Source organism: Tursiops truncatus, chromosome 11 (assembly GCF_011762595.2).
Source record: "Tursiops truncatus isolate mTurTru1 chromosome 11, mTurTru1.mat.Y, whole genome shotgun sequence".
Classification (NCBI taxonomy): Eukaryota; Metazoa; Chordata; class Mammalia; order Artiodactyla; family Delphinidae; genus Tursiops; species Tursiops truncatus.
Window position 1 is genome coordinate 96,709,163 of NC_047044.1, and position 25,184 is coordinate 96,734,346.

The 25,184-nt window shown below is 50.2% G+C and overlaps 1 protein-coding gene across 4 annotated transcripts in view; it reads left to right on the forward strand.

The window, feature by feature from the left end:
- Positions 1–25,184, forward strand: part of ANO2 (anoctamin 2) — a 339,121-nt gene that overhangs the window by 39,947 nt on the left and 273,990 nt on the right. The window contains exon 1 of one of the 4 annotated variants that reach the window (XM_073789126.1): positions 21,757–22,046. The exons of the other annotated variants lie outside the window; for them this stretch is intronic. Within the exon in view, the coding sequence (XP_073645227.1) occupies positions 21,873–22,046 (174 nt within the window). The 5' untranslated portion in view covers positions 21,757–21,872. Of the gene's footprint in view, positions 1–21,756; positions 22,047–25,184 lie in introns of those variants that run through there. 4 annotated transcript variants of the gene reach the window in all.

Below are 25,184 nucleotides of genomic sequence, written 5' to 3' on the forward strand. Positions count from 1 at the left end.
GGACTCACCTGCCCGAGGATCGCAGCATCCATGTCTCCGAGGGGCCCTGTGGTTTTGGCGGGGTAGCTGCTGACTCACCAGGTGCCTCTGTTTCCTCCTCTGAAAATGGAAATCATGCACTTTGGCTAGTTGGTTGAGTTGTTAGAATTCATAATTACGTGAAGCCTGTAGGCCCCTGAGATGAGATCAGAAATGACTAGTAAAGAGGTAACTGCTGGCCTCCTAAGCTGGAAGCAAGGTCCAGAGGGATGGTTTTCATCAGGAGTCTGTTGGTCCCTACTAGGCACGGCCACTGTCGGGCAGGCAGCAGGGGCCTTCCCTCCCACCTCAGCGAGAGACAGCAAGCTTCTAGGGCTGCAGCTTGGTGTTACACGCTCACCTTTATTCTGTCTTAGAAATGCCTCTTTTAACCCTATTACCAGTTATGACCTTCTCACTCTTCCTCTTCAGCACAAATTTTAAGTGTACAACTTGATGAATTATCACTAAGTGGATTCACTTGTGTTACTGCCACCCAGATGAAGACCTTGAACCTTTCCAGCCCTTCAGAAGCCCCCCTTGGGCCTCTGCCCGGTCACGGACCCCCATCCAAAGGTCATGACTGTTCTGACCTTTAGCATCACACGTTTGGCCTGTTTTTTTTTGTGGTACACGGGCCTCTCACTGCTGTGGCCTCTCCCGTTGCGGAGCACAGGCTCCGGACGCGCAGGCTCAGCGGCCATGGCTCACGGGCCCAACCGCTCCGCGGCATGTGGGATCTTCCCGGAGCGGGGCACGAACCCGTGTCCCCTGCATCGGCAGGCGGACTCTCAACCACTGCGCCACCAGGGAAGCCCTGGCCTGTTTTTTAAACTTCGATATGAATGGAATCATACAGTATATATTTTGTGTTTGCTATTTTTGCTCAACATTAAGTGTGTGAAATTCGTCTATATTGTTGTCTGTAGTGGTGGTTTATTTATTACTATATGATGTTTATTTCATTTTCTTGAATGGACAGTTTACTTTTTTATTGTGGATGGGTTGTTTCCTGTTTTTTTTTTAAATTAGTTTTTATTGGCGTATAGTTGATTTACAATGTTGTATTACTTTCTAATGTACATCACAGTGAATCAGTTATACATATACATATATCCACTCTCCCTTAGATTCTTTTCCCATAGGTCATTACAGAGTATTGAGTAGAGTTTCCTGTGCTATACAGTAGGTCCTTACTAGTTATTTATTTTATATATAGTAGTGTGTATATGTCTGTCCCAATATCCCAATTTATCCCTCCCACCCTCTTACCCCTGGAAACTGTAAGTTTGTTTTCTACATCTGTAATTTTATTTCTGCTTTGTAAATAACTTCATTCATACCGGGTGGTTTCCTGTTGTAGGTTATTATGAATAGTGTTGCTGTGACTTTTTTACAAGTCTTATGGTGAACGCATTTCTGATGGGTAAATACTTAGGAGCAGAATTGCTGGTCATATAATGTGTGTATGTTTAGCTTTAGTAGACACTACTGAACAGGTTCCAAAGTGTTTGTACTAATTTATACTCCCCATTAGTGTATGAGAGTTCCAGTTTGTCTACATACTTGTTGACACTTGGTATAGTAAGCCATTTAAATTTTAGCCATTCTGGTACCTGTGTAGTGATATCTCAGTGTGCTTTTAATTTGTATTCCCTGATGGCTAATGAGATGATAACCTTTTCATATGTTTTTTTTTTTCCTAGCCATTTGTATATCCTCTTTTGTGAAGTGTTTGTTCAAGTCTTTTGACCATTTTAAAAGGTGGTTTGTCTGCCTTTTCCTCATGGATTTGAAAGAGTTCTTCGTATAGTCTTGGTACCGGTCTCGTGCTGAATATCTGTCTTGCAGATATCTTCTTTCCCCTCTGTGGATTACCTTTTCACTCTTTAATTGTGTATTTTGGTGGATAGAGGTTCTTAATTTTATCTTAGTCCCATTAATTGACCTTTTTCTTTGTAATTACTGCTTTTTGTGCTCTGTTTAAGAAATCGTCACCTATCCAAGTCACAAACGTATTCTTCAGTGTTATCTTTATTGGTTAACCCTGCACATTTAATCTGCAGTCCACATAAAACTGATTTTGTGTGTGTGTGTGTATGTGGCATGAGGTGTGAGTCAAGATGATTAATTTTTTTCCCACTCGGATATCTAATTGACCCGACATCATTTGTTGAGAGAGCCATCCTTCCCCACTGCTCTGCAGGGTTAACTGTGTCATAAATCAAGTGTGGCAGGCTGCTTCTGGACTCTATTTTATTCCCATGGTCTGTTTGTCCTTGTGCTAATACCTCGTCATTTTAAAATTTAATTTAATTTTTTAAATTGACATATAGTTGATTTACAATGCGGTGCCAATCTCTGCTGTACAACAAAGTGACTTAGTTATACACATACATTCTTTTTAAATATTCTTTTCCATTATGGTTTACCACAGGATATTGAATATAGTTCCCTATGCTATATGGTAGGACCTTGTTGTTCATCCATCCTATATATAATAGTTTACATCTGCTAATCCCAAACTCCCAACCCAACCCTCTCCTACCCCTCACCCCCTTGGCAACCACAAGCCTGTTCTCTATGTCTGTGAGTCTGTTTCTGTTTTGTAGATGTGTTCATTTGTGTCATATTTTAGATTCCACATGTAAGTGGTATCATATGGTATTTGTCTTTCTCTTTCTGACTTCACTTAGTATGATAATCTCTAGTTGCATCTATGTTGCAGCAAATGGCATTATTTTGTCTTTTTTGATGGCTGTCATTGTATATATGTAACACATCTTCTTTATCCAGTCATCTGTCGATGGACTTTTAGGTTGTTTCCATGTTCTGGCTATTGTGAATAGTGCTGCTGTGAACGTAGGGCTGCAAGTAATACCTCACCGTCTTAATCACTGCATTTTATAATAAGTGTCTCACACTTACAAAGTGATTTTTACTTTCTACTTCCATGTTTTAATCTCTTAGTCAAACTCTTTCAATCTGCCTTCGGTTGCCGTTGCTCTGCCCCAGATGCTCATGTCTGGATGACCAGTGGCCTCCAGTTGGTGCTAAACCTAACAGAAATGTTTCAGTTCTCAGCTTCCGTAACCTTTTAGCAAGATTCAGCACAGCTGACCATTGCTTCCTCTTTGAAACACCATCTTCCCTGATGCCAGACTTTCCTGATTTCCCTCCTACTTCTCTGACCTCTACCTTTAAGTCTTCTTGGCTGGGGTGTTCTGCTCCATCTGATTTTAAAATGTTGGGCTTCTTCAATTCTCACTTCTAGGTTCTTCTTTTCTCATTTTACAGTTATTATCAAGATGCTTTCTTTCCAACATTTTGGTTGCCATCTTTACGGTAAGAGAGCTCCCAAATTTATATCCCCAGTTAGCATTTTCTCTGGATTTTGAAGTCATGGATTATCTCAATCAGAATTTTTTCCTTAGTGGATCTCTTCCTGAATTATTCTTTAATCCAGATTGTTTTTACCCTGCCACGTCTTCCCTCTGCACCCAGATCAGTTGGGGCTTCAGACAAGGGATTTAATTTCTTTGAGATTCAGTTGCCAAAAGAATCACTACTTGGGGGCCAGCTATTTCCCTCCTTCCTAAGGAAGTGGAGAGAACTGCCTGAATTGTTTCTGTAAGTTTCTTTTTTCTCTTTAGAGATGGGCAATATCTCTATAAAATATCCGCTGTCAACCCACTTAGGTTTCTGTTAATCCCCTCTCATCTTTGGTGTTCCTGTGTTCATCTCAGTCTGACCTTCTAGAATGTTGGGGCTTAAAAGAAGGAGAAAATGAAGGCACCGGCGAATTTCTCCCACCATAATTGGTGATCAATAAGCCCTTCAGTTTTTTTCCATCGGAGTCCCTTCTCAAAGAACATTGGTGACCCTCAAAACCCTGGAGGTTCAAGTTCCAATCTCCAGCCTTGATTACTGTTCCGGGGGAGGGACCGAACTGCCCTTGTCACTCAAGTGTGGGATTGGGGAGCAGTTCTATTTATTTGCCCATTGCTTAGGCTCTGTGCTTCCCACCTGCCCCCGATACTTACCGAACTCACTTTAGATCTTTTCTAGACCAGAATCATTCCCCGTTTCTCTTAAAGTTGGAGTTTCAGTGTCGTAAGTGAATACTAATCAGGATTTCAGTTCAATGTAAAGTTCTTTTCTGTAGCCCACTGGTTCTCAGTGTGACCTAGAGAATTCATTTATGAATGTAGTTCTTTGTGTGGTTTTATTGGTGGTTGCCCTGGGGATTACAGTAGGTATACGTATCTTTTTCACAGTCTACTTAGAATCAGTATTTTATCACTTTAAGTGGAGTGTACAAATCTTACCACCATGTAAGTTCCTTTAACCCTTCCTACTTCGTCTCATAGTTTTCTCATATGTTACAGTTAACGTAATTGAAAAACCCATCGGAAATGTTACAGTTTTTACTTTTAACTGTCAAACATATTTTAAAGGACTCAAGCATAGAATAATAGTACAATATATTTTTATTTATCCAGATGTTTACCATTTTTGTGGTTCTTTCTTCATTCCTGATATTCTGAGTTTCCTTTTGGTAGCACTTCCCTCTGTCTGAAGAATTTCCTTTAGCGATTCTTTTAGAGCAAGTCTGTTGGCAATAAGTTATCTTAGTTTTCTTTCATCTGAGAAGCCTTTATTTTACCTTCATTCCTGAATGGTATCTTCACAAGATGTGGAATTCTGGGTTGACAGTTCTTTTCTTTTAGCACTTTCAAAATGTTGTTCTACTCCCTTCTGGCCTCTGTGGTTCCTGATGAGAAATCTGTAACCATTCAAATCACGATGTCCTGTTTATCTTTGGCTGCTTTTAAGATGTTTTCCTTTGTCTTTAGTTTTCAACAGTTCGATTGCGATGTATCGGGGTGTGGATTTCTTTGGGTTTATTTTGTTTGGGATTTGCTGAGTTTCTTGAATCTGTAGGTTTATACGTTTCACCAGATTTGGGAGGAAGTTTTCAGTTATATTTTCAGTTTTTTTCTCCTGCACTGCACCAATTCTTCTGTCTTTCTGGAGGTTCAGTGGCATTAATAGTAGATCTTTCTGGCATTGTCCCACAGATCTCCGAGGTTTGCTTTGTTGTTTTCACCTTTTTTTTTCCTCTGTGTTGTTCAGATTGGATAATTCCTATTGATTTCTTCAGGTATACCGACCCCTTTCTCTGTCACCCCCATTTTGCTATTGAGTCCATCAGTGAGCTTTTAATTTCAGTTGCTGTATTCAGTTTTCGGTTCTAAAACGTCTGTTTGGTTCATTTGATGTCTTCTGTTTCTTGGCTGAGAATTTCTGTCTTTTTGCTTATTTCAAGAGTGCTTGCCCCTTACTTCTTGAGGCGTTCTTATACTAACTACTTCAAAGTGTTTGTCAGGTATTTCAAGTATGTTTGTCATCGTGGAGTTAGCATCTCTTGATCATCTTTTCCCATAAAGACATTTACTGGGTCTTTGTCTGCTCAGCAATTTTAGATTGTATCCTGGGTGTTTTCAAGGTGATGCGATTCTGGGTGTTGTTTAAATCCTGTTTGTGTTTTAGCAGGCAGTTGGTCAGGTTGGGTTCAGACTGCAAGTTCTGACCAGCCTTGTGTGGGTTGTGGTTTCATTCTTATATCAGTTTCATTTTCAAAGCCTTGTGCTATTTGGCTCTCTTCTGCAGAAGCTACCAAGTGGCCAGTTTGGGCCGTGGGCAGCAGCCCACCACATCCTTCAGGTTTAAAGTACGTAGTACACTGCTGAGAGCCAGATCTTTGCATGTGTGGCTCAGGGGTAGCCAAGCCCTCATGAACAGCTTTATGGGGTCACCTCGCTAAGATCCTCCCTCTCCATGGTCTTGCTAGTACATTCCAGGTTGCCGGGATCCCGTTTGTCACCCACCGGCCAACCTTGCATCCGTTTACTCTCCTCTGCCGTACACTTCCCACAACTGCTCCTGTCGGCCGGGGGTGGGAGGGGTCGAGTAGTGCGAGGACAGGGAGAGAGAAAAAGAAACGGGCTTGCTCCACCCTCTTGGGGCACAGCTCCTCTGTTCAGAGGAGAAGGTTCTTTTCCCTTAGAATTTTAGGGGCTTGTGGGCTAGGGTGCGAAAGAATGAAGAAAACAAAAAAGGGGAGCTTGCTCTCTGAGTGTGAACAGACACTTGTCTTTTTTCTCAAGCCAGAATTAGAGGGCTCCTCCCGGGGCTCTTGCTGTCTACGATGATGATGCTCGCTTCTGGGTTTGGACTGCCTTGAGACTAAGCAGGGGGGGTGCTGGAGGTAAAAAACACCAGTTTGGTATTAGTTCAAATTCCCTTCTCCTCCCCGAAAATGCGTACTGCTGTTTACTTTCAGAATTCTCAAATAGCTGGTCTGTGCCGTCTGTTCAGGTTTTGTAGCTGCATTCAGAAGACACAGGGTGTGTGCTTACATCATTTTGCTCGAACTAGAACTCCTGGCGGGCTTGTTTAAAACACAGCTTTCTGGTCCCCACCCTGAGAGTTGCTCATTCAGTGAGTCTCAGGTAGGGCCTGAGAATCTGTATTCCCGACACATGGGCAGGCGATGTCGATGCTGCTTGTCTCAGAACCACATTTTGGGAAACATGGACGTAGTCTGTCCTTAAGATGGGAAAACTCTTTATCCAGAATAGAATTCAAGTTCCTTCCTTTTAATAAAATTAAGCACTGGATGGTTTCCTATTCAGTACGCTGAGGGTGAAAGGACAGCGGAAATCCTTTGGTTGAGCAGTGAGGAGATTAGAAGAAATAAAGCATCATGGAGCTTACTGTGGGTTACTTGACCGAATAGGGACTATGATTGACACCTTCCTAACAGAGAACTTAAAACTTGCGGAAATGCTGTGATAGGGAATTTCTCTTATGAAGGCACCTGCTTTGGATATAGTTTTTTCAAGTTAAAGGTCGTGGAGCCAGTAACTCTTGAATTACTTTGTGGGATGTGTCTTTAAGTGTAGGAGGGACAATAAGAGGAAGTAGATTTTCGTCTCAATTCTGAATAACAAAGAAAACTCTTGGCAAAAGCAGCCCCCCAGTTGCCCCTGCCCTCTTGGCAGTGATGCAAGGACAGAACACGGGGCAGGGGCAGCTATACATACCACACTTGGCACGTGTACTTGTTGAAATCAGAGAAAGGGTAGATATTGTCTGAATGGGGATCACAGAAATCTGAATTTTAGAAAAAAGAAATTCAGTCCAACCCTTTAGTCCCTAACAGAGGATTTGGTAAGTGATGGCTGGGCTGACTTCTTTCTATCTCACACTTTAACGTGTGAAATCCTAGAAGACAGAGCTGCTCAAGAATAATTAACTTCAGGGGCTTCCCTGGTGGCGCAGTGGTTGAGAGTCCGCCTGCCGATGCAGGGGACATGGGTTCGTGCCCCGGTCTGGGAGGATCCCACATGCCGCGGAGAGGCTGGGCCCGTGAGCCATGGCCGCTGAGCCTGCGCGTCCAGAGCCTGTGCTCCGCAACGGGAGAGGCCACAACAGTGAGAGGCCCACGTACCGCAAACAAACAAACAAACAAAAAAACCAAAAGAATAATTAACTTCAGATTAGGGTGTTTATAAAGACAGAGCAGTCTGTGGAGCTGTTGTGACGTGTGCACCTCGGCCTTGGGCTGTGGGTAGAAGGTCCTCCTCTGATGGGGCCCCAAAAGGCTTCCAGTAGGGTCTTCTTCCATCACTCAGTGCTTCCAGTGTGACCAGCTTGGAGCACATTCTGCCTTGGCCTGTGGACTGGCGTGAGGCTGCCGGCATCCCAGGGCAGCTGCCAGCCTAGAGGACTGAGCTCTTCAGCCACAGGAGGCCTTGCCACCTTTGCCAGGCTCCTGGGGGGAATTTTCCACGCAGCCAAGGAGTCAGTACTGGTGGGAATTATCACCTCTGGGCAGAACTGGTTTTCCCAAGATGCAGGTCTGGGCAGAAAAGAAAAGAAAGAGTGGAATTTTAAACCCCAGGGGCCACAGACCAGAGGAGGCACATACCCGAAGAGCCCTGTTTTCCATCTGAGTACCTGCTTCTGCTTGTCCACAGACACATTGCCTCTGTCTTTCATTTCTGAACTCTTAATCCCAAGAGCTTGCATTATTTGCACAGTTGCCATGAGTCCTCCAGGCCAGCAGGAGGCAGTAGAGAGCCTTGGAGGGACGCTTTGCCAAGTGAAATTCTATAAGCCTTGACGAGACAGTGTCCTCGTTAAAGAAGGATTTTCTTCTCAGTTCCCTCTACTCGAGAGCCCCACTTTGTCATTCCTGGGTTGCTGGTCCATCTGCTGGCCAGCACACTTAGCCAACTCTAGCCTCTCAGCATGACACAGGGGGCTGTGCAGAGAAGAGAGGACATGGTCCTGGCTCCCAGGACCAGGGGAGATAAAAACACTGACCAGATACTTATCTTACAGTTTACGAGTCCCGACTTGTGGAGCCGTCCTGAGTCCTCCTGCCTGGGCTCCTGGGCACTCGTACCTTGGCCCAGATCTTAGCAAGTCTCTTCTGGGAGCGCGGTTGCTTGTTTGTCCTCCTGTTCTCTGGCCACGCGTAGGGTCTTCGAGGGCAGGGATCGCGCACGGGGAGCCCATCTCTGCATCTCCAGGCATAGGCAGCGTAGAATAGGGGCTTAGCACGTGTGCTTTGGGGCCAGACAAACCTGGATTCACCTCCCTGGATTCAGTAACTGCCATTTCTGCACACGGAGCCTGTGCTCCGTGACGGGAGAGGCCACAGCAGTGAGAGGCCCGCGTACCGCAAAAAAACCCAAAAAACCAAAAAACCCCACCAAAAACCAACAGAGGCCAGTCATGTGGCTCATTGGGACCCCGAGATAGTTGGGGTCTGGACACAGGGGGCGATGTCTGCGGAGGAGCAGGACCATGTTGAGGAAGCAGTGGTTTCTCACGGCCCCTTTGTGAGGGGCCCTGAATGATACCCTTTTACTGAGGGTGTTGCTATGTCAGGTAGGGTTGCTCACTTAAATAACTTAATATTGGAGGATTTAACTGTCACTTTCCCATATTTCAGTGAATTCATTATTACGTTTCGTCGGAGTTTGAGGCTCGCGAGCTCAGCTCTTTCCCGTCTGTGAATTTTATTAATTTCTTATTCCTTTCTGCTTTTTTTTCCAAGAGTCAAGCCTAATTCTTTTTTTTTTTTTTTTTTTTTTGCGTTATGCAGGCCTCTCACTGTTGGGGCCTCTCCCATTGCGGAGCACAGGCTCCGGACGCGCAGGCTCAGCGGCCATGGCTCACGGGCCCGGCCGCTCCGCGGCATGTGGGATCTTCGCGAACCGGGGCACGAACCCGTGTCCCCTGCATCGGCAGGCGGACTCTCAACCACTGCGCCACCAGGGAAGCCCAAGTCTAATTCTTAATATTAGTAGATTCAAGAACACAGCATTTACTATGAGTTTTCTATTGTGGTTAAATGTGCGTATTTTGAATAACATATACACGTGACATTACATGTGTAATTTTAAATCACATAAAGTGTACCATTCTAACCATTTTTTAATTTTTTTGCGGTTTGCGGGCCTTTCACTGCTGTGGCCTCTCCCGTTGCGGAGCACAGGCTCTGGATGCGCAGGCTCAGCGGCCATGGCTCACGGGCCCAGCCGCTCCGCGGCATGTGGGATCTTCCCGGACCGGGGCACGAACCCGCGTCCCCTGTATCGGCAGGCGGACTCTCCACCACTGCGCCACCGGGGAAGCCCCATTCTAACCACTTTTAAGTGTACAGTTCGATGGTCTAAAGTACAGTCACCTTGCTGTGCGGCCATCACCATCCATCTCCAGGACTTTTTCATCTTCCCCAACTGAGACTTTACCCCCTGAGAACCATCATTCTACTTTCTGTCCCTATGAATCTGACCATTCTAGGCACCTCACAGAAGTAGAATCATACAGTGTATGTCCTTTTGTGACCGTCCTTTTGTGTCCTTTTATTTCACTTAGCGTGACGTCTTCAGGGTTCATCCACGTTGTAGCATGTGTCAGAATTCCCTTCCTTTTTTAAGTCTAACTATTTCACTGTGTGTACATGTCACATTTTATTTATCCATTCATCTGTCAATGGTCAGTTGGGTTGCTTCCAGCTTTGAGCTAGTGTGCGTAATGCGGTTATGAACATGGGACCACTGATAGATGCTTGAGTTCCTCCTTTTCCTCCCTGCTTTTAAACTTGCTTGGGAGGGTCAGAGCAGCTTAGATTTGTCGGCTGGGAGGGCTCATCTGTCTAGGGCCCCCTCCTCCTAAAGTGCAGGTCCCGAGCCCCGGATCGGTCCTCCTGGCCCACTCCAGGCATCTCCTGAGCACCACGGTAACGGGACCTGCAGTTCCTTCCGGTTTTCCCTGCCGTGGAGAAGGGCAGTGGCCCAAATCGCTAGAAGGAGGCAAGGAGAGGTTTGCTTTGGCTTTGGACGCACTTAGCTCTGATGGAGGGGTGTTCCAGGTCCCGAGTACGTGTTGATTCGTGTCAGGGGCTGTGAACCAGTTGGAGGCAGCACTACACTAGTCAGCGGTCTGCACGAGCTGTGACAGTCCTCAAAACCATCCTCGTTGTCACTCACTAAGGATTGCATGGTTCTAAGGGTCATTCCACAGAACTCAGACAGTGCTGGTGGTGTTGCTGAGCGGTTAGGGACTTGGACCCTGGATTTTGATTGCCTGGGTCCAAGTCTTGGCTCTGCCGTTTACTGATGCTCGGGGCACGTTACCAGATCTTTCTCAGGCTCACAGTTTTTTTTTTTTTTTTTTTTCATCTATTAAAGTGGGAAGAAGAATAATGTCTACTTGCTGGGTTTGTTGAGAGGGTTAAATGAGATAATGGATTCAAAACCCTTAATACAGTGCCTGATATATGGTTAAGCTGCACGTCAAACATTAATTACTCTTATTATCATCTCTGCTTTTATTCTTACAGCCATCTCCCTTTCTCCAGCTTTGGTCATGACCCAGTAAGTACGAACCTCAGACAGAGCCTGGTCTGGGTCTTTTGTGCATTTTCCATCCAGTTACTCTCTTTCTGCAAAGCCCTGAGATCAGCTCACCCAACGTGAAAGCTTGGGGGAAGCTCTGACACCTTGTAAAGCCTCACTCCTTCCTGATAACTTTCTATGTGAGTCAGGGGCCGCCCGGAGTGTTTACGCTCTGGACCCGAGGAGCGGGGAAGGAGTGGTGGCTGCCACTGGCTTTGTGAGCTCCCAGGCAGCCAGGGCCAACTGGAGAGGTCAACCCCACCAAAGGAAGTTTCGTCCGGCTTCCACGGAGTAGGAATATTAATCTGACACGAGGCCAGAGCAGGCTGGAGCAGAGGGAGATGAAATAGTGGAGCAGGAATGTAGCGCTCTCTTGGTGGAATCAGGCAACGGACGGCTGCAGCAAATCAGAACCAGATTTCTGAACATGGCTCGGATGGTGGTGGATAGGGAGGTGGTGGTCGTGCCTGGGGGTCCCCTCCGCTTCTCGCTAGCAGCCCTGCCCTGGGGCCGCTTGGGTCCTTTTCTTCACCAAGCTGGGGAGAGAGAGTGGGCTTGTGGACCTGCCTGCTGGCTTCCTTCCATTTTTGTTTGGTCCATTTTCTGTCCAGATGACCGAGAGCAGCCTGTGGGCCCAGCGTGTTGTCCTAGGCCACGGGTCATTGAGAAGGTCCTAAATAATTGCTGTTTCCTTCCAATGCACCTTCCAGAAGCAGGGGCTGAGCACCTTCGCCAGGGCCCCCGGGACAGCTTCCTGGTGTTGGAGTTGCTTTTGTCTGCTCCCTGCCTCTGGATGATGCAGAAGATGCCGGCTGTCCTGGGCCGGCACAGAGATGGCCTTGGACCCTGGTGATCTGACCTGGAGCTCAGGCCACCTTGCCCTCTGCAGTGAGTGCTGTTCATCGGGAGATGCGGCTCCAGCAGCAGGAAGGATGGGGACGGGGGTGGGGCGAGAGGACACGGTTTGCACTTGGCGTGGCATCAGCCTGCGTGTGTGGCTGATCAGGTGGGCGAGGACGACGCTGAAATCCAAGCTGCTGCTCTGAACGGATGCCGGTCATTTCATGCTCGTCTCTTATGAATTTTACAAGGTCCTGTGGCAGCAGCCCACGCTGGCTGTGATCTAGTGCTTCCTGGCAGCGTGACGGGTGACAGACCCAGATTCGAAATGCCCTTCCCTTGATTTACTGCCGGCAGGGCCGTATGAAGTCAGAGTTAAGTGGTCAGGGTCTGGGGGTGGGTAGCCGGGTTTCCCATCTCCTTTTTTTTTTTTTTTTGCGGTACGCGGGCCTCTCACTGCTGTGGCCTCTCCCGTTGCGGAGCACAGGCTCCGGACGCGCAGGTTCAGCGGCCATGGCTCATGGGCCCAGCTGCTCCGCGGCATGTGGGATCTTCCCGGACCGGGGCACGAAACCGCGTCCCCTGCATCGGCAGGCGGACTCCCAACCACTGCGCCACCAGGGAAGCCCTCCCATCTCCATTTTTTACCACCTACCTGATCTTGGGCCACATTTTAAACTTTCTGTGCCTCAGTTTCTTTCTCTATAAGATGCGGATGATAATATATGCTTACCAGGGCTGGTGTTGGGATTAAGTCAGATGATGCGTGGGAAGGGATTAGAGAAGAGCCTGCCACCCAGGGGCTGAAATTCAGAAAGCGCCGTCCTGTCATTTCTCCTGGGCGTTAACATCTTTGTGAGATTTGCAGCTCTAACCAGCTCTCCAGGTACAGGCACGACGTTACAGAACTCAGACCTTTTGGCTAGGGGAAGAGCCACGGTCCGTCAACGTTAGCCATTAAAATTATTCATTATAAATGCCTGGTACTGTTTAAAGTACGTTAAATAAACCCAGAAAATGTCAGAGCTAGAAGTGACCTATGACCTCAGTCATCTCATCCAAACCCCTGATTTCACAGAGAAGCCAAGGCTGTCAAGACCCCGACTCCAGACAGTAGGAGAGCAGGGGCTTGAAGACCTGAATTCCCAGCCCAGCACTCACAGCGCTTCCCCGGGCCTCTCCTCGAGCTGGGAGAGAGTCCTGCAGGACAGCCAGAGACCCGATAGCCAAGCCGACATCAGACACACGTGTGTGGCACAGACCCACCTGAGGGTCTGTGCTGTATTTCCAGTCAGTGGCATCAGTGACTGAGCGAGAGAAATTGCTCAGGATGTATATTAAACAAACAGGTAAGTGACATTTCTGTGACCGTTTGTGCCGAGTGGTTGTGAGTTGGTGAGTCATCTCTGGGGCAGACGGCATCTCAGGTCTGGGTCAACAACAGTGGCTGGACCTGCCCCTGCGGGATGGGCATCTTTCTCCTTGGGTGACCCTCTGCTCTGCTGCGCTTAGGGTAGGCTCTGTACCTGAGCCTCAGATGTCCAACTGACCTCAGTTTCCAGCCCCCTCCCTAGCTGGGGACCGACAGGCAGCCGGGGAAGGGCTGACTGCGCCTCTGTGGGACTTCAGGCTAGAAAAACTGTGTGGGCCCGTGGCCTCAGGGGCTTCCAGCAGGGTGTGTGGTGGGCAGTTAACCTCCCTAGTGATGGGGCTCACGCGAACCCTAGCGGGAAAGCCACAGGGGCCATCTCTGTCCGCTGCCCCTCTCTGCTTTCCTGCGTCCCCGTCCAGCTCTTAACCTCATCCTCTTCTTGAGAATTTCCCTTTCGCCGCCTCCTCTTCTGCCCTCCTGCCCAGCACCTTTCCAGCAGACAGCCCTCTCCAGAGACCACTCGGCAATGCCCCCGACCCCGGTGTGCGCAAGGTTTGACCCTGGCCTTTTCTCCTGGGGCTTCATCCGCTGCTGGGCTTTGAGTCAGGAAAACAAAGGCAGCTCTGTGTGGGCATGTGGGCGACTGGGCGCTCTCCTTTCCTCCATTCCTCTGCTTCTCCCAGGTGGCTCTCTCAGACCACCCAGCTCACGGCTCTCCCATCTTTTGATGTCGGTTTCCTCTGAACCTTGGAAGGAAGACCCGTCACATGGCACTGGTCCTTTGGCCACTAGTCCCTCTGATGTCTGACCAAGCTGTGAACATCCTCAGTCCAGCTGGCGGGCCAGGACCCGAAGCTGGCACTGTCCCTACTCCCTGCCTGTGGGGAGGCGTGCAGAGCCTTGCCTTTCTGTTTGAAGGTGCCGTTAAAGGCCACAGCTTTCCAAATTCCCTTCCTGGAGAAGACAGAGGAGCAGAGAAGATTCTGCAGTCAGGTGGTCCCAGGGAATCACTCCAGACTTGAGTTTCCCATTTGTAAAGTGCAGACCGCATCGAGCGGATGCGCTGGGGCCCTGACAGAAGCTCAGGTTGGAGAGGAGCGTTATTTCTTCCAGACCGTGAGAGAGGTGACGGGCTGCAGTGACGGCCCCTGATACAGGTCAGGGCCGTCTAGGATGGCTGTCCTGAAACCCCAATATGAGATGTTTCTGCCTGTGACTTTCCTTCCCTTTCTTAAAGACCCGCGAAGAAAGGGTCTCCACATTCGTTCTCAACGCTGTTCAGCCTTCCTCTTTCAATAGTGGTTTCCACTTGGAAATCTTTCTCTGTTTTCCCCAGTCACCCACCCCATCCCACCCTCCCTCCCAACCGTAGTCTGAAAGAGTTAACTCAGTCCTCAGCCCCTGCCAGGAGGTCTCTATTTGCCAGTAGAGTCAGCCTAGTGTGAGCATTATTGAAATCGCTAATTTATTTCTATAGCTTCAGTCTCCAGCCTGGAGTGGAACAGTGAGACCAGAAGTGTTCCAGACACATTGTTTCATAAAGGAACATTCCTCCAGCTGAACCGTATGGCTGTTGGATTTTCTGGTTTGATCGGTTAACCCTTGGAAGTGATTCGGATTTCTCTTGTTCGAGCTGGTGGGACTGTGGGTGGGCAGGTCTGAGGGTCCATGAGCCCCTCTCGTTGCTGTATCATTACTCCCCTGACCCTGACCTCTTATCTAGTCAGAAGGTTTAACCTCTGCGACGTTGTCTTCCATTGGAGAACTGGTTAAGGACGTAACTCTCACAGAAATGAGTGTGCTGTACGGTCCCAGGAGAAATGACAGGATTGCCCCTTCTAAGTTTCAACCCCTCCGGCTTTGGGAAGGCTGTCGATTTTATTATTGATCATTGGGTTTGATCTGATGCATCTCACAGAGACTTGGCCCCGCGGTCGGTTGGCAGCAGCTATGCCGATGACGGGTTTTTCCGTTCCCCCCGCCAGATGCGAGAGCTGGTGGGGTAGGCGCAGACGTACTCCTCCCTTCCTTCTGGCACGTCTGATTTGGATACACGCATATGTGGGTTTCTTTGTGTTACTGATGGCATGCTTTGAAAATTGCTCTTGACATACTGCCCGAGGCAGGGGGACAGGTGGAATGACCTCTGGAAGACCCTTCTTGGTACAAGAGCTGTGAGTTCTTTTTTCTTGTTATTCTGTGGACTGTACAGGTCTTTCTTTTTTTTTTTCTGGAAATATAGGTAGAATACTATATAACTTAGCCTGGAAGGGATGCCCTGAGGTCACCTGTGTCCAACTCTCTGGCTCTGGATAGAACCATCACAAATACAATCTATGATGCAGAAAGCGGGTTCATTTGGGGGGAGTCAGTATCCATCCATCCATCCATCCATCTGTCATTTATCAAATAATTGCTAAAATCTAGGAACTATGCTAATATGCTCCCTATTATTTAATTCCTTTTGGTTTTCTATTCAGTGAGAATAGAAGACCATTCCAGTTCTTTTTCAACTTGATCTTTCTTTTGCACTTGACACAGTTGACCCCTTCTTCCTACTTGATATTTTTCTTCCTAAGGTTTCCGGAGTCTGTGACGTGATGTGTCCCTGCATGTGTGCTCCTGTGGGCATCCTTCTTCTTCTCTTTCATGTGTTCTTTCCTCCTTTCCTACCGTTGGAGTATCAGTGTCTTCAGAGTTCTGTCTTCAGCTTTCTTTTTCCTTCTGCTCCTTAAACACTCTTTCTGGACAATTTCAGCTGTGTCACCATGTGTAAGTTATGATCTACCTGCATATGATGACCCTCAAATACTCTTATTTAGCCTGCATTTGTGCCGTGTGCTCCCGGCTCTTATATCTGTCTCCTGACCATGAATGCCTGCATGTCCAGAAGCATCTCAAACTCAGCATGTCCATAAATGAACTCGGCATCTTCTCTGTCAAACCCGTACCTTCGTGATTCCCCGTCTTGGGGGTGGTCCTGATCATTCTCTTTCTCAACCATGCCAGGATCTGGAAGCCTCCTTAGGCATCTCCTTCCCCTCACACCTGTGGATACTAAGTCATATCAGTCCCATTTCCCATATCCGTTTCCACTGCACCTTCTCCATCGCCACCATCCTGATTCCAGCACTCACGATCTCCCCTTGCATTACTGCAGTGTCTCTTAACTGGTCCCTAGATTTGCCCCTTCCAGCCATCTGTGTGCTGTATCAGACTGATCTCATGAGGTGCAAATCTGATCAAGCCAATTCCTATTTGAAAATCTTTCAGTGGCTTCTGAGCACCTAAGAATAAGCTCACACTCCTTAAGCACGTTGTAGCAGGTTTCTGTCATTCACCTCACTTCTTTGCTTTATCTCCACCCTCAGACTTCGCCTCCCACACACACCTGAGGCTCCAGCCCTACCAAACCACCTGCCACGCTGCCTCTGCCTCTGGGCCTTTGCCCGTGCCCTTCCTCCGCCGGGAACGCTTTTCCCTCCCCCGACGTGCTGTTCTTAGCTCAAGCACCGTCTCTCCTGTGAAGTCTTCCTTGACCTCCTGGGCCCCTCCTCCCCACGCCCGTGGCACCTGGCACCTGTCGTGATACTCTGCTTTCACGTCTGTGTCCCCACTAGACAGCGAGCGCCTGGCGGGGCAGGGGTGAGGGTGGTGTCTCTGTCCCTGTAACCCCAGTGCTTCGCACAGGCGTGGCCTGGAGAGAGCTCGGGAGCCGTTCCCGGCTATACAGCCCCTCTAATAATTTTTCCTCATCTAAAAAAGGGTTATCCTGCTTCCCTTATTGTAAAAATTAGAGCGAAAATACCTCAAGCATCGTCTGTTTGCCACAGTGCCTTCTACTTCATAGAGAGGCATGACTACTGTCCACTGTTACAGCAGTGACTGTGACACATTGCAAAGGCCAAACGGTAACGTCTAAGGTTTAGGGTGCACGTTCCCTGACGCACACTCTTCTTGGCGCTTCACGTGTATCGAGGCACTGAATCTGTACAATAATCTTTTTAGGTAAATACTTTCACTATTTTGTAGAAGGGTAAACTGAGGCACAGGAAAGTCAAATAACTATTTCAGGGTCACACACTTGGTGAATTGGTGGCTGGGGATTTGAACCCAGGCAGCTTTGCTCTGTATTACGTGCTCTTAACATATTACTCTGTTTCTCCATATTACTCAGCCTAATAATGTTTCTAGTGAATAATGGTTTTCTAAGGCTGCCATAAAATATTACCTCAGACTTGTTGGCCGAAAACAACAGAGATTTATTCTCTCACGGTTCTGGAGGCCAGAGTCCAAAATTGAGGTGTCGGCAGGGTTGGTAACTTCTGGAGGTTCTCTCCTGGCCTCTGACGACTGCCAGTCTGTGCTGTCCCGCGGCTTGTGGCCTCACCACTCCAATCTCTGCCTCTGTCCTCACGTGCCTTCTTTCCTGTGCGTCCTTTTCTCGTGTGTATGAGGACACTAGTAATTGGGTTTAGGGCCCACCTTCATCCATGTGACTTCACCGTAACTGGTTACACCTGCAGCGACCCTCTTTCTAGATAAGGTCACACGCTGGGCTGCCACGTGGACATGAATTTGGGGAAAGGCACTGTCCAGCCCATTATAATAACCACTGGCTCTTTATTTTAAAAAGGGAGGAGTGTTTATTTACTGTCATTCCAAAAAACAAGGGAAATAATTAAAATTGTTATTATTATTAATTATTTAATTCTTATCCAAGAACCTGAACATATATTAGAACACGATTCTGACCGGCTTGGGCCATGGCCAGACAGTGGGACCCTACTTCCCTCTCAGCTGGTTCTGGCCCTGCCCAGGCCGGATGCCGTGGAGGCTTACCCGCACCCGGGCCCTGGATTTCCCTCTAGTCAAACGCCTTCGTCCATTCCCCATCTGACGTGGCCTTGAGTTCTTTTACTTTTCTCGTATCTCTCCTCTGAATGGGCTCTGATTTGTCGGCCCCCTTGAAAGGCATCCATGAAAACAGACACAGTTTCTTCTCTGTCTTTCTAGTTGTGGCCGAGGTCCTGTGGGCTTTCCACGGTGGCCGCGTCGTGCTGAAGCCCCAGGCCTGGTTCTGCCTCTCACCGCGGTGATTTTGAGCCTCTCTGTGTCCTCTTCAGGATGGGGATCATTTCACTTGATCACAGGGCAGCTGAGGGTCGAGCGGCCCGACGTGTCTGGATGCGCTCTTACTGGCAGGGTGTGGCTGTGCTGGGGTCGAGACTGGGCGTCTGCTGCAGGTTCAGATGAAAGGCTTTGGGCGCCCGCAGCCGTCTGCCCTCCGTGGTTGACCCCAGTCCCAGGAGGGCTATCAGGCGGGGATAGTTCGCGTGGGAGGGGCTGGAGGAATGGGTCCAGAAGGTGGAGTGTCTGGTCCAAACTTTTGATCGGGAGATGCGCCCTTTGATGTAGCAGAACGGAGTTCCTCCAGGAGCAGGGCCGTGGCCAGCGGGCCCGTTCGCCTCCCCTGCGTTCTCCGGCAGGTACGGCGCAAACTCGTGTGTCTGGGTTTCAGCTCAGGGCCATCCTCCCGTTAGGGCTCGTCCGCCTCTTCCTAGCTTGTGGCTCGTCCTAGTTGACGATCTCCCTAGCTCATGAGGCGTGATATGTGCCATCAGGTCAGAGCATTAACAGGACACGTTCATTGGTCACCCCTATATACAAGGCACAGTATTAGGTTCAAGAGTGAAAAGACGTGGAAGCAGCCCTCAGGAAGCTCACCCTCTAGTACAGCAGACGGACATGGAAGAGTCACGGCAATGAGAGGAGGGCCAGGTGGAGGTGTGGCTGCCAGGAAGGCCTGAACTAGGTCAAGGGCTGGCAAACTAGGTCAAGGGCCTACAGGCCAAACCCAGCCCACCGCCTAGCTAGGTAAATAAAATTATGATGGAAACTTGGTGCCTAAAATGTATTGTCTGTGCTTTTCCACTTCCACGGTTGAGTGGTTATGAGGCAAAGCCAGCAGAGCCCACGGTAGTTACCATCTGCCGTTCTATAGGATGAGCTTGCTGACCCCGTCCCAGGCGATGGGTGAGCAGGCAGAGCTCCGAGTGAGAAACAGACGCGGGCCTCACCCGCAGGGGCTCTGGGCTTTCGTGTGTGCAGCTAGCACATGGGAGTTGGAGAAAGATGACCTGAAGGAGTGGCTTGGGGGAGCTGTGGAGGCGTGTGTGAGGTTGGCCTGGGAATGATGTCAGAAAGCTTGCAGGTGGGCAGGAGGCCTGTGGGGCTGGGAAGAAGCTGGGTGCCCGGGGACACGCTTTCACAGGCGCACAGAACTGCAGAGAGAAAGAGAGAGAAAGGCCAAGGCCGGGGCCGAGCCAGCCCAGGAGGCTATGAGAACAGGGGTGGCATGGGTTCAGTGTCAAGCATCAACGATGCAACTCAAGTTGAAGGGTCCTTACGGGTCACGTGACCTCAGCCTTCACTGAATAAGGGAAGGGAGGGGTGGGAGGGGAGGGAGGGGAGGGAGGCCATGTCTCCGAGCTCATCCAGGTGGAGGTGGCAGCTCAGGCGGGCATCCTGCCTTCCTCGCTGATGGTGAGCTGAGCCCTGGGGCCCTGACCCCGTGACCTAGCTCTTAGGGGAAGGGGCTGAGAAGCGTGGCTCCTCCTCGACAGCCCCCCCTCTTTTAAAGGTTCTGCAGCCCTCAGACTCCTGGTCTGTTCTCCTAGCATCTTGTAGGTTTCCGCAGTCTGGAAGCTACTCGAGGGCAGGGTCTGTGTCTGGTTCCTCTTTGTGAGTCCCTCCTTGTTCATACGGGGGACCCCGTGGGTGTGGGAAAGTGCTGAGCTCTGAGGCCTGGCCCTCCGCCTTGGTTGCCTCGGGGGTAAGGCGATGTCACGAGGTTTCTGAGGCTGTCCCTGAGCCCTGGCCGGATTTGCAGTTCCCCATGTGGTTAGTCACACATGCTCTGGCCACCTGCAGAGCTTTCTTCCAAAACGCTTCACCACCCCTGAGCAAGGAGCTTCTTTAAACGCTGAACGTCTCCCACGCAGCCCCGTCAGGTCGGGGAGGCATCAGTCGGGATGCCATGCGTATTCGGTGATCCACGAAAGCACCTCCTTTGTCCCGACGTGTTGGGGGAAAGGCCGAAGAGCTGCCAGAGAGGATGCTTTGGCTCAGCCCGTCCCTCATCCACGGAATGTGCTCCGCCCGCCTCCTTCACGCTTCCAGTGGACTCCCTGGGTTCCCCTGGGTGCTGGGCCGGCTCCAGCCCAAATCCCCCAGCGAGGCGGGGACGGCGGGGACGTGGACGGGGAGGGGAATGCAGTGCAGAGCCAGGTGGACAGTGTTGCCCACAGAGTCCGGCAAATGATGGACACTGTTTGCCATCTGCATGGCGGCCCCGAAGCTGTCCAGAGTCGGAGGCTTAGCTGGTCCCGCAGGAGAGCTGGAGGATGACACAGGCCAGAGTTCAAGAGCCGGGGACACCAGGTGTCCTGAGGGCGAGAAAGAAAGGGGGCTGCATTAGGCACTTCCGGGCGCAGTTACTGAGTGCTGACCCCGCAGGGCCCCTCGCTTTCAGCCCTGTTCCTGGCCTCATTTATCTACACTAGCATGGAAATGGGACACTTATAGGAGCCTCGCTGACCAGCCCAGGTTACCAAACATTGAAAAAAAAAAAAAGGCCCCAGTGCAAAACCTGTCACGGAAGAAAACACATGGTGTGCACCTGCCACGTCGGCACCGTGGACAGTGTCCCTACACCTCCTCACATCGGCTGTTCACGGTGGCCCCGTGAAGGGCGGCATCTCCCCCATTCCATGGACCCGGGCTCAGAGAGGTGATGTAACCGCCAAGGTCATAAGAAAAATCCTAGGGCTGTCTGGTTCCGGATCCTGACTTTTTGTTTGTTTGTTTGTTTGTTTTCATTATACCAGCCTCCTCCTGGGACCAGGGGCACCTTCTTTTCCTAAGAAAAAGACTATTTAGGAAGCTTGTCCAGAGTCCTGGCAGGACTGGCCCTCTTTGTGGGCAGAAATGGGGGTTTGGGTAGCATGATTCTTAAAAAAATGGAGCTATAGTTCTTGTGCTGTCAGATCCACCCTTCTGAAGTGTGGCGTCCAGTGTTCACACTCACCAGGCTGTGCAGCCCTCACCCAGGCGGTGTGATGTGAGCTGCTTCAGAAAGGCCCCTGGACCTGCACCCCCTCCCCCATCAGCCTCCTTGTACGCTGAGGTCTGCCGTGAGTCGCTGGTCGGGTACAGCCTTCCAAGTCGCTGTCTCGGTTCAGCTGGTGGAATCAGACCTTCACTGGCCTGTTATGCCTCAGAAGGGTGGCCTTGTCATAGATGGACAAACTTGTCACTTGGAAGTCCCTGCATGTGGGCACCTGAGTTTAGACTATGAGCTTCCTGAGGACATCCCAGGGCCTCCACTAGTTGGAAAGGATGTGGGTTCAGTGATGTGAGAGAGTCAGCACGTAGGAATGCCCGGGTCACAGACCCTTCAGAGCAAGGCCGGAGGCAGGTGGGAGGAGCCTAGGGAGAGCGCTCAGAAACAGCCGGCTCCCGGGACGAGGAGAATTGAAAACACATTTTCCCCTTGTCTCACTTACCTGGACCTGGTTAGAGCTGGCTGCCATCCTGGGACTAGTTTGTGGACTGCTCCTCTGATTCTCTAGGTGGCAGAATGGACAAAAAGAGCTTAGAAGATGCTGCACCTCCAGATTTCTCTGGCCTCAGAGACAGTCATGAGGCTCCCTGAGCACGTCCTGTGTAGGAGGCCTGGGAAGCGTTCTGAGTGGGGTTATGCTGGCTTTTGCAGCAGCCAGGGGCTCCTTGTGTGCTGGGACTTCAGGAGACCTGGATTCTTCCACTGCCCTTTGGTAGGTTTCTGCCATTCCTCCGTTGGTTCCATCGGTCCTGGTGGACTGTGGAGACTGCTTACTCCACTCCAGGTGCTAATGCTTGAACGAGACAGGGGCCAGTCTTTAAGACGTCATCCTTCCACTTGATCTTTTAAAAAATATAGATATCCCTGGGGGGGTCTGCTTTGGCTTACTAGTCATTTACAACCCATGTGGATGACTCTTTCAGATTATATTCTTGAGAGCAAGTTTTGCTTTGGGGCCGTGGAAAGGACACTAAGTGGTGCTGCCCCCTTTCTCTCTGGCCCTTTTCCTGTGGATCAGCATCCGGGGTTAAGACAGGGGCCACAGCCAGCCCGTATGGTATCTTCATGCCAGTTGGAAAAAGGGCTGTCTTCAAGATGCTTTCCTTCCATTTTTGGAAAATTGTCTTAATATGATGGTTTTATTTAATCAAAACTTTACTGCCATCACCAGAAAGCTGACCTAGTAAATAATGTGACTCTAAGATATCTTCTTTATGGTTGGTGCCCCCTTACTGTAGCATCTTTGTGCAGTGCGTGACCTGCACAACTGCACGTGGCCACCTTGGTTAGGATAAGCACTTGGTTAGGGTAGTTACCCTTCTTGCTGGCTGGGACCTGCTGCATTTCTCATCCAGCAGAGTGGTGTCTCCCCCTGAGTAGGGCCTTCGATCCTTTCAAGGTTTAGAATACGAGGACAGGGATGGGAGGCTTGGGGAAAGGAGACAAGAAGAAACACGGTTCTATCTAGATGGTGTTAAGTCTCTGTGACTCCCGGGTTTTCCCAGGAGGGTGGGAGCTTCACAGCCTGTCGAATTACATTTGCAGTAGACGGACGGAAAGGCCAGTTCTTGAATCTAAAATGCTAAGAGAATTCCTGCCCTTTGTGAAGTCAAAGGGTCTCTCAGTGGGACTGGACTTTCCGAGCTCAGCCCTATCATTTTATAGGTAAGCATAAGCCGAGCCCAGTGAGGCACAGGTGTGACACCCAAGGCACAGATGGGAAGTGGGGAGCTGGCACAGGGCCTGGGTCTCTGTGTCTCATCAACTTGCCCCTTGTCTGTCCCCACCCCCCTCTTGGGGGCTGAGATGCTCGGATAGTGTGGGTCCGAGGAGCGGGAAAGGCCGTGGGCTCTCTCTCCAGGGACCTCTCAGAATCGTGAGTGTCCTGTGGGCTTGGGTTCTAAGGAATCTGCTTTGCGTAGAAGGCACTCAAAAAACACCTTCGTCCCTGGCCTCTCCCAGGGAGATTTTCCAGCACTTTTGACATTTACTTCCCCTCCTGTTGTTCCTGATGCCAAAGGAGACTGAGCTTCAAAGCAAGCGTTCGGTGTTGGCTTCCTTCATCCCTTAAAACACACACGTTTGATGAGAATTCTTGGGTTTAGGGGGGCTCCTGCCCTTCTCCATGGGGGCTTGACTTGGCAGTGGTCCCAGCAGCAGTGAGGTTTCTCTGCAGGGCCAGCGTTATACCTTCTTCTCCCAATTGCTGTTGATCCTGGTTGTTGGTTATGAAGTCTTCATGTGAAAGGAGGCGGGCACCCCAGGGAGACTACTGGAGCCTTGGAGAAGCCACTCCCCGCATTGTGGTGACGTCAGAAGAGTCGCTGTCACACGAGGCGGTGGGGCACGTGCCTCATCGTGTGGCACATGCCACACGCGTCCTTTGTCCTCTGGCTCCAGGACCCTGAACAGCGTCTGGTTTGTGTTCTGACCCGCAAAGGGTTAAACAGACAACATGCATTGACTCGGGGGCACCACGCGCTAAGCATCACGCCAGCGTCAGGGGCGTAGAGATGAAGACGGAGACGCCTCAGATGTGATCTTGAACCACGAGGGCTTGCAGACAGAAATCCTCCTCTTTCCTGTGTTGCTGGAGATGATGCAGACCCTCCTTTCTGTTGAAAGCCTACCCCGGACTTAGCGCTGATGCCGGGAGGAACCTGGTGAGCTGCAGAGCCAGAGCGTTTTCCCCCGGGGGGCTGAGAGTCTGGTGGAGACTGGGGAGTCAGATGTGGAAAAAGGATGACCACCAATCAAACATGGGGCCACTTGTCACAGATGAGTGACAGGTGAGCAGTCCGGGAGGGCTTCCTGGAGGAGGTGTGAATGGAGGCTCACCTTGGAGAGTGCTGCTCAGCCCTGCCGCCTGGGCCCCGGGCCTGAGTCAGCCACTGCTGCACGTGCCCCATCTGGTCTCACCTGCAGGCTGGGAGCTCGGCTTGCTGCTGCTCCCCTCTTGCTCCCGACACTTCCACTTGCCACCTGCCTTTCACCTACCCCAAGCCCTCAGCGCCTCAGGCTTTCCCCAGCTTCCCTCTCCGCCCCCCAGCCCGGGTAGATGTTTCTGATTATTCCCCTCAGTTAGAGTTACTTGCATTCTTCTGCATCGACTCTCATTTTGTTATTTCCTGTCCCATATTTTCTAAACTCCCCAGGTCCCTTCTCGTTTATTTCCCCATCCTCTCTGGTGCTGTTCGCAGCACCGCCCGTTTTGTTATCATCTGCAGATTTAATTAGCGTGGTTGATGACCCTTTTCTTCCAGACCCGGGGCCGTGGGGAGGGGCGGGCGGCCTCCAGCAGGGCCGGCTCCGCGAGGTGTGTGTGCAGAGACTTGCGGTGGAAAAGCCTGTTTTGGCCACGTAGAGGGGATGTGTTCCAAACTGGGCTCTTGGCTCAGAGAGGGAAAAAAGTGCCCCGGGAGCCAGGTTTTTCTGGGAAAGAAGGGAGGATCCTGGAAACTGGATTGCACAAACCCCCTCCATTCAAATTCCTCTGGCCAGAGGACTCTGCTTGCAGAATCCAGTTATTATCGGCCGGAGCACCTGCTTATCCTGAGCCGGGCACCGGGCGAGGTGCCTTTCTCATCTTCTTGCTGATCTTCACAAGCACGCTGTGGGCCCCCTGTGGCTTCTGGGTTATTATTTTTCTCTTTTACCTGAAAGGAAACTGAGTCTCAGAGAGGCCGCTTCACATACCCATGATCGCACAGCGGGTAGATGGCAGAGCGGGGAGTTGACGCTGAGCCTCTCTGGGCTCTTCCTTTAATGCCCTCTGCTTCTCAGGGACCCCATGTGCTTTACCCCCGGCCTGCAGACCGCTCTGGGCTGATGGACTATCTTCATGGCACCC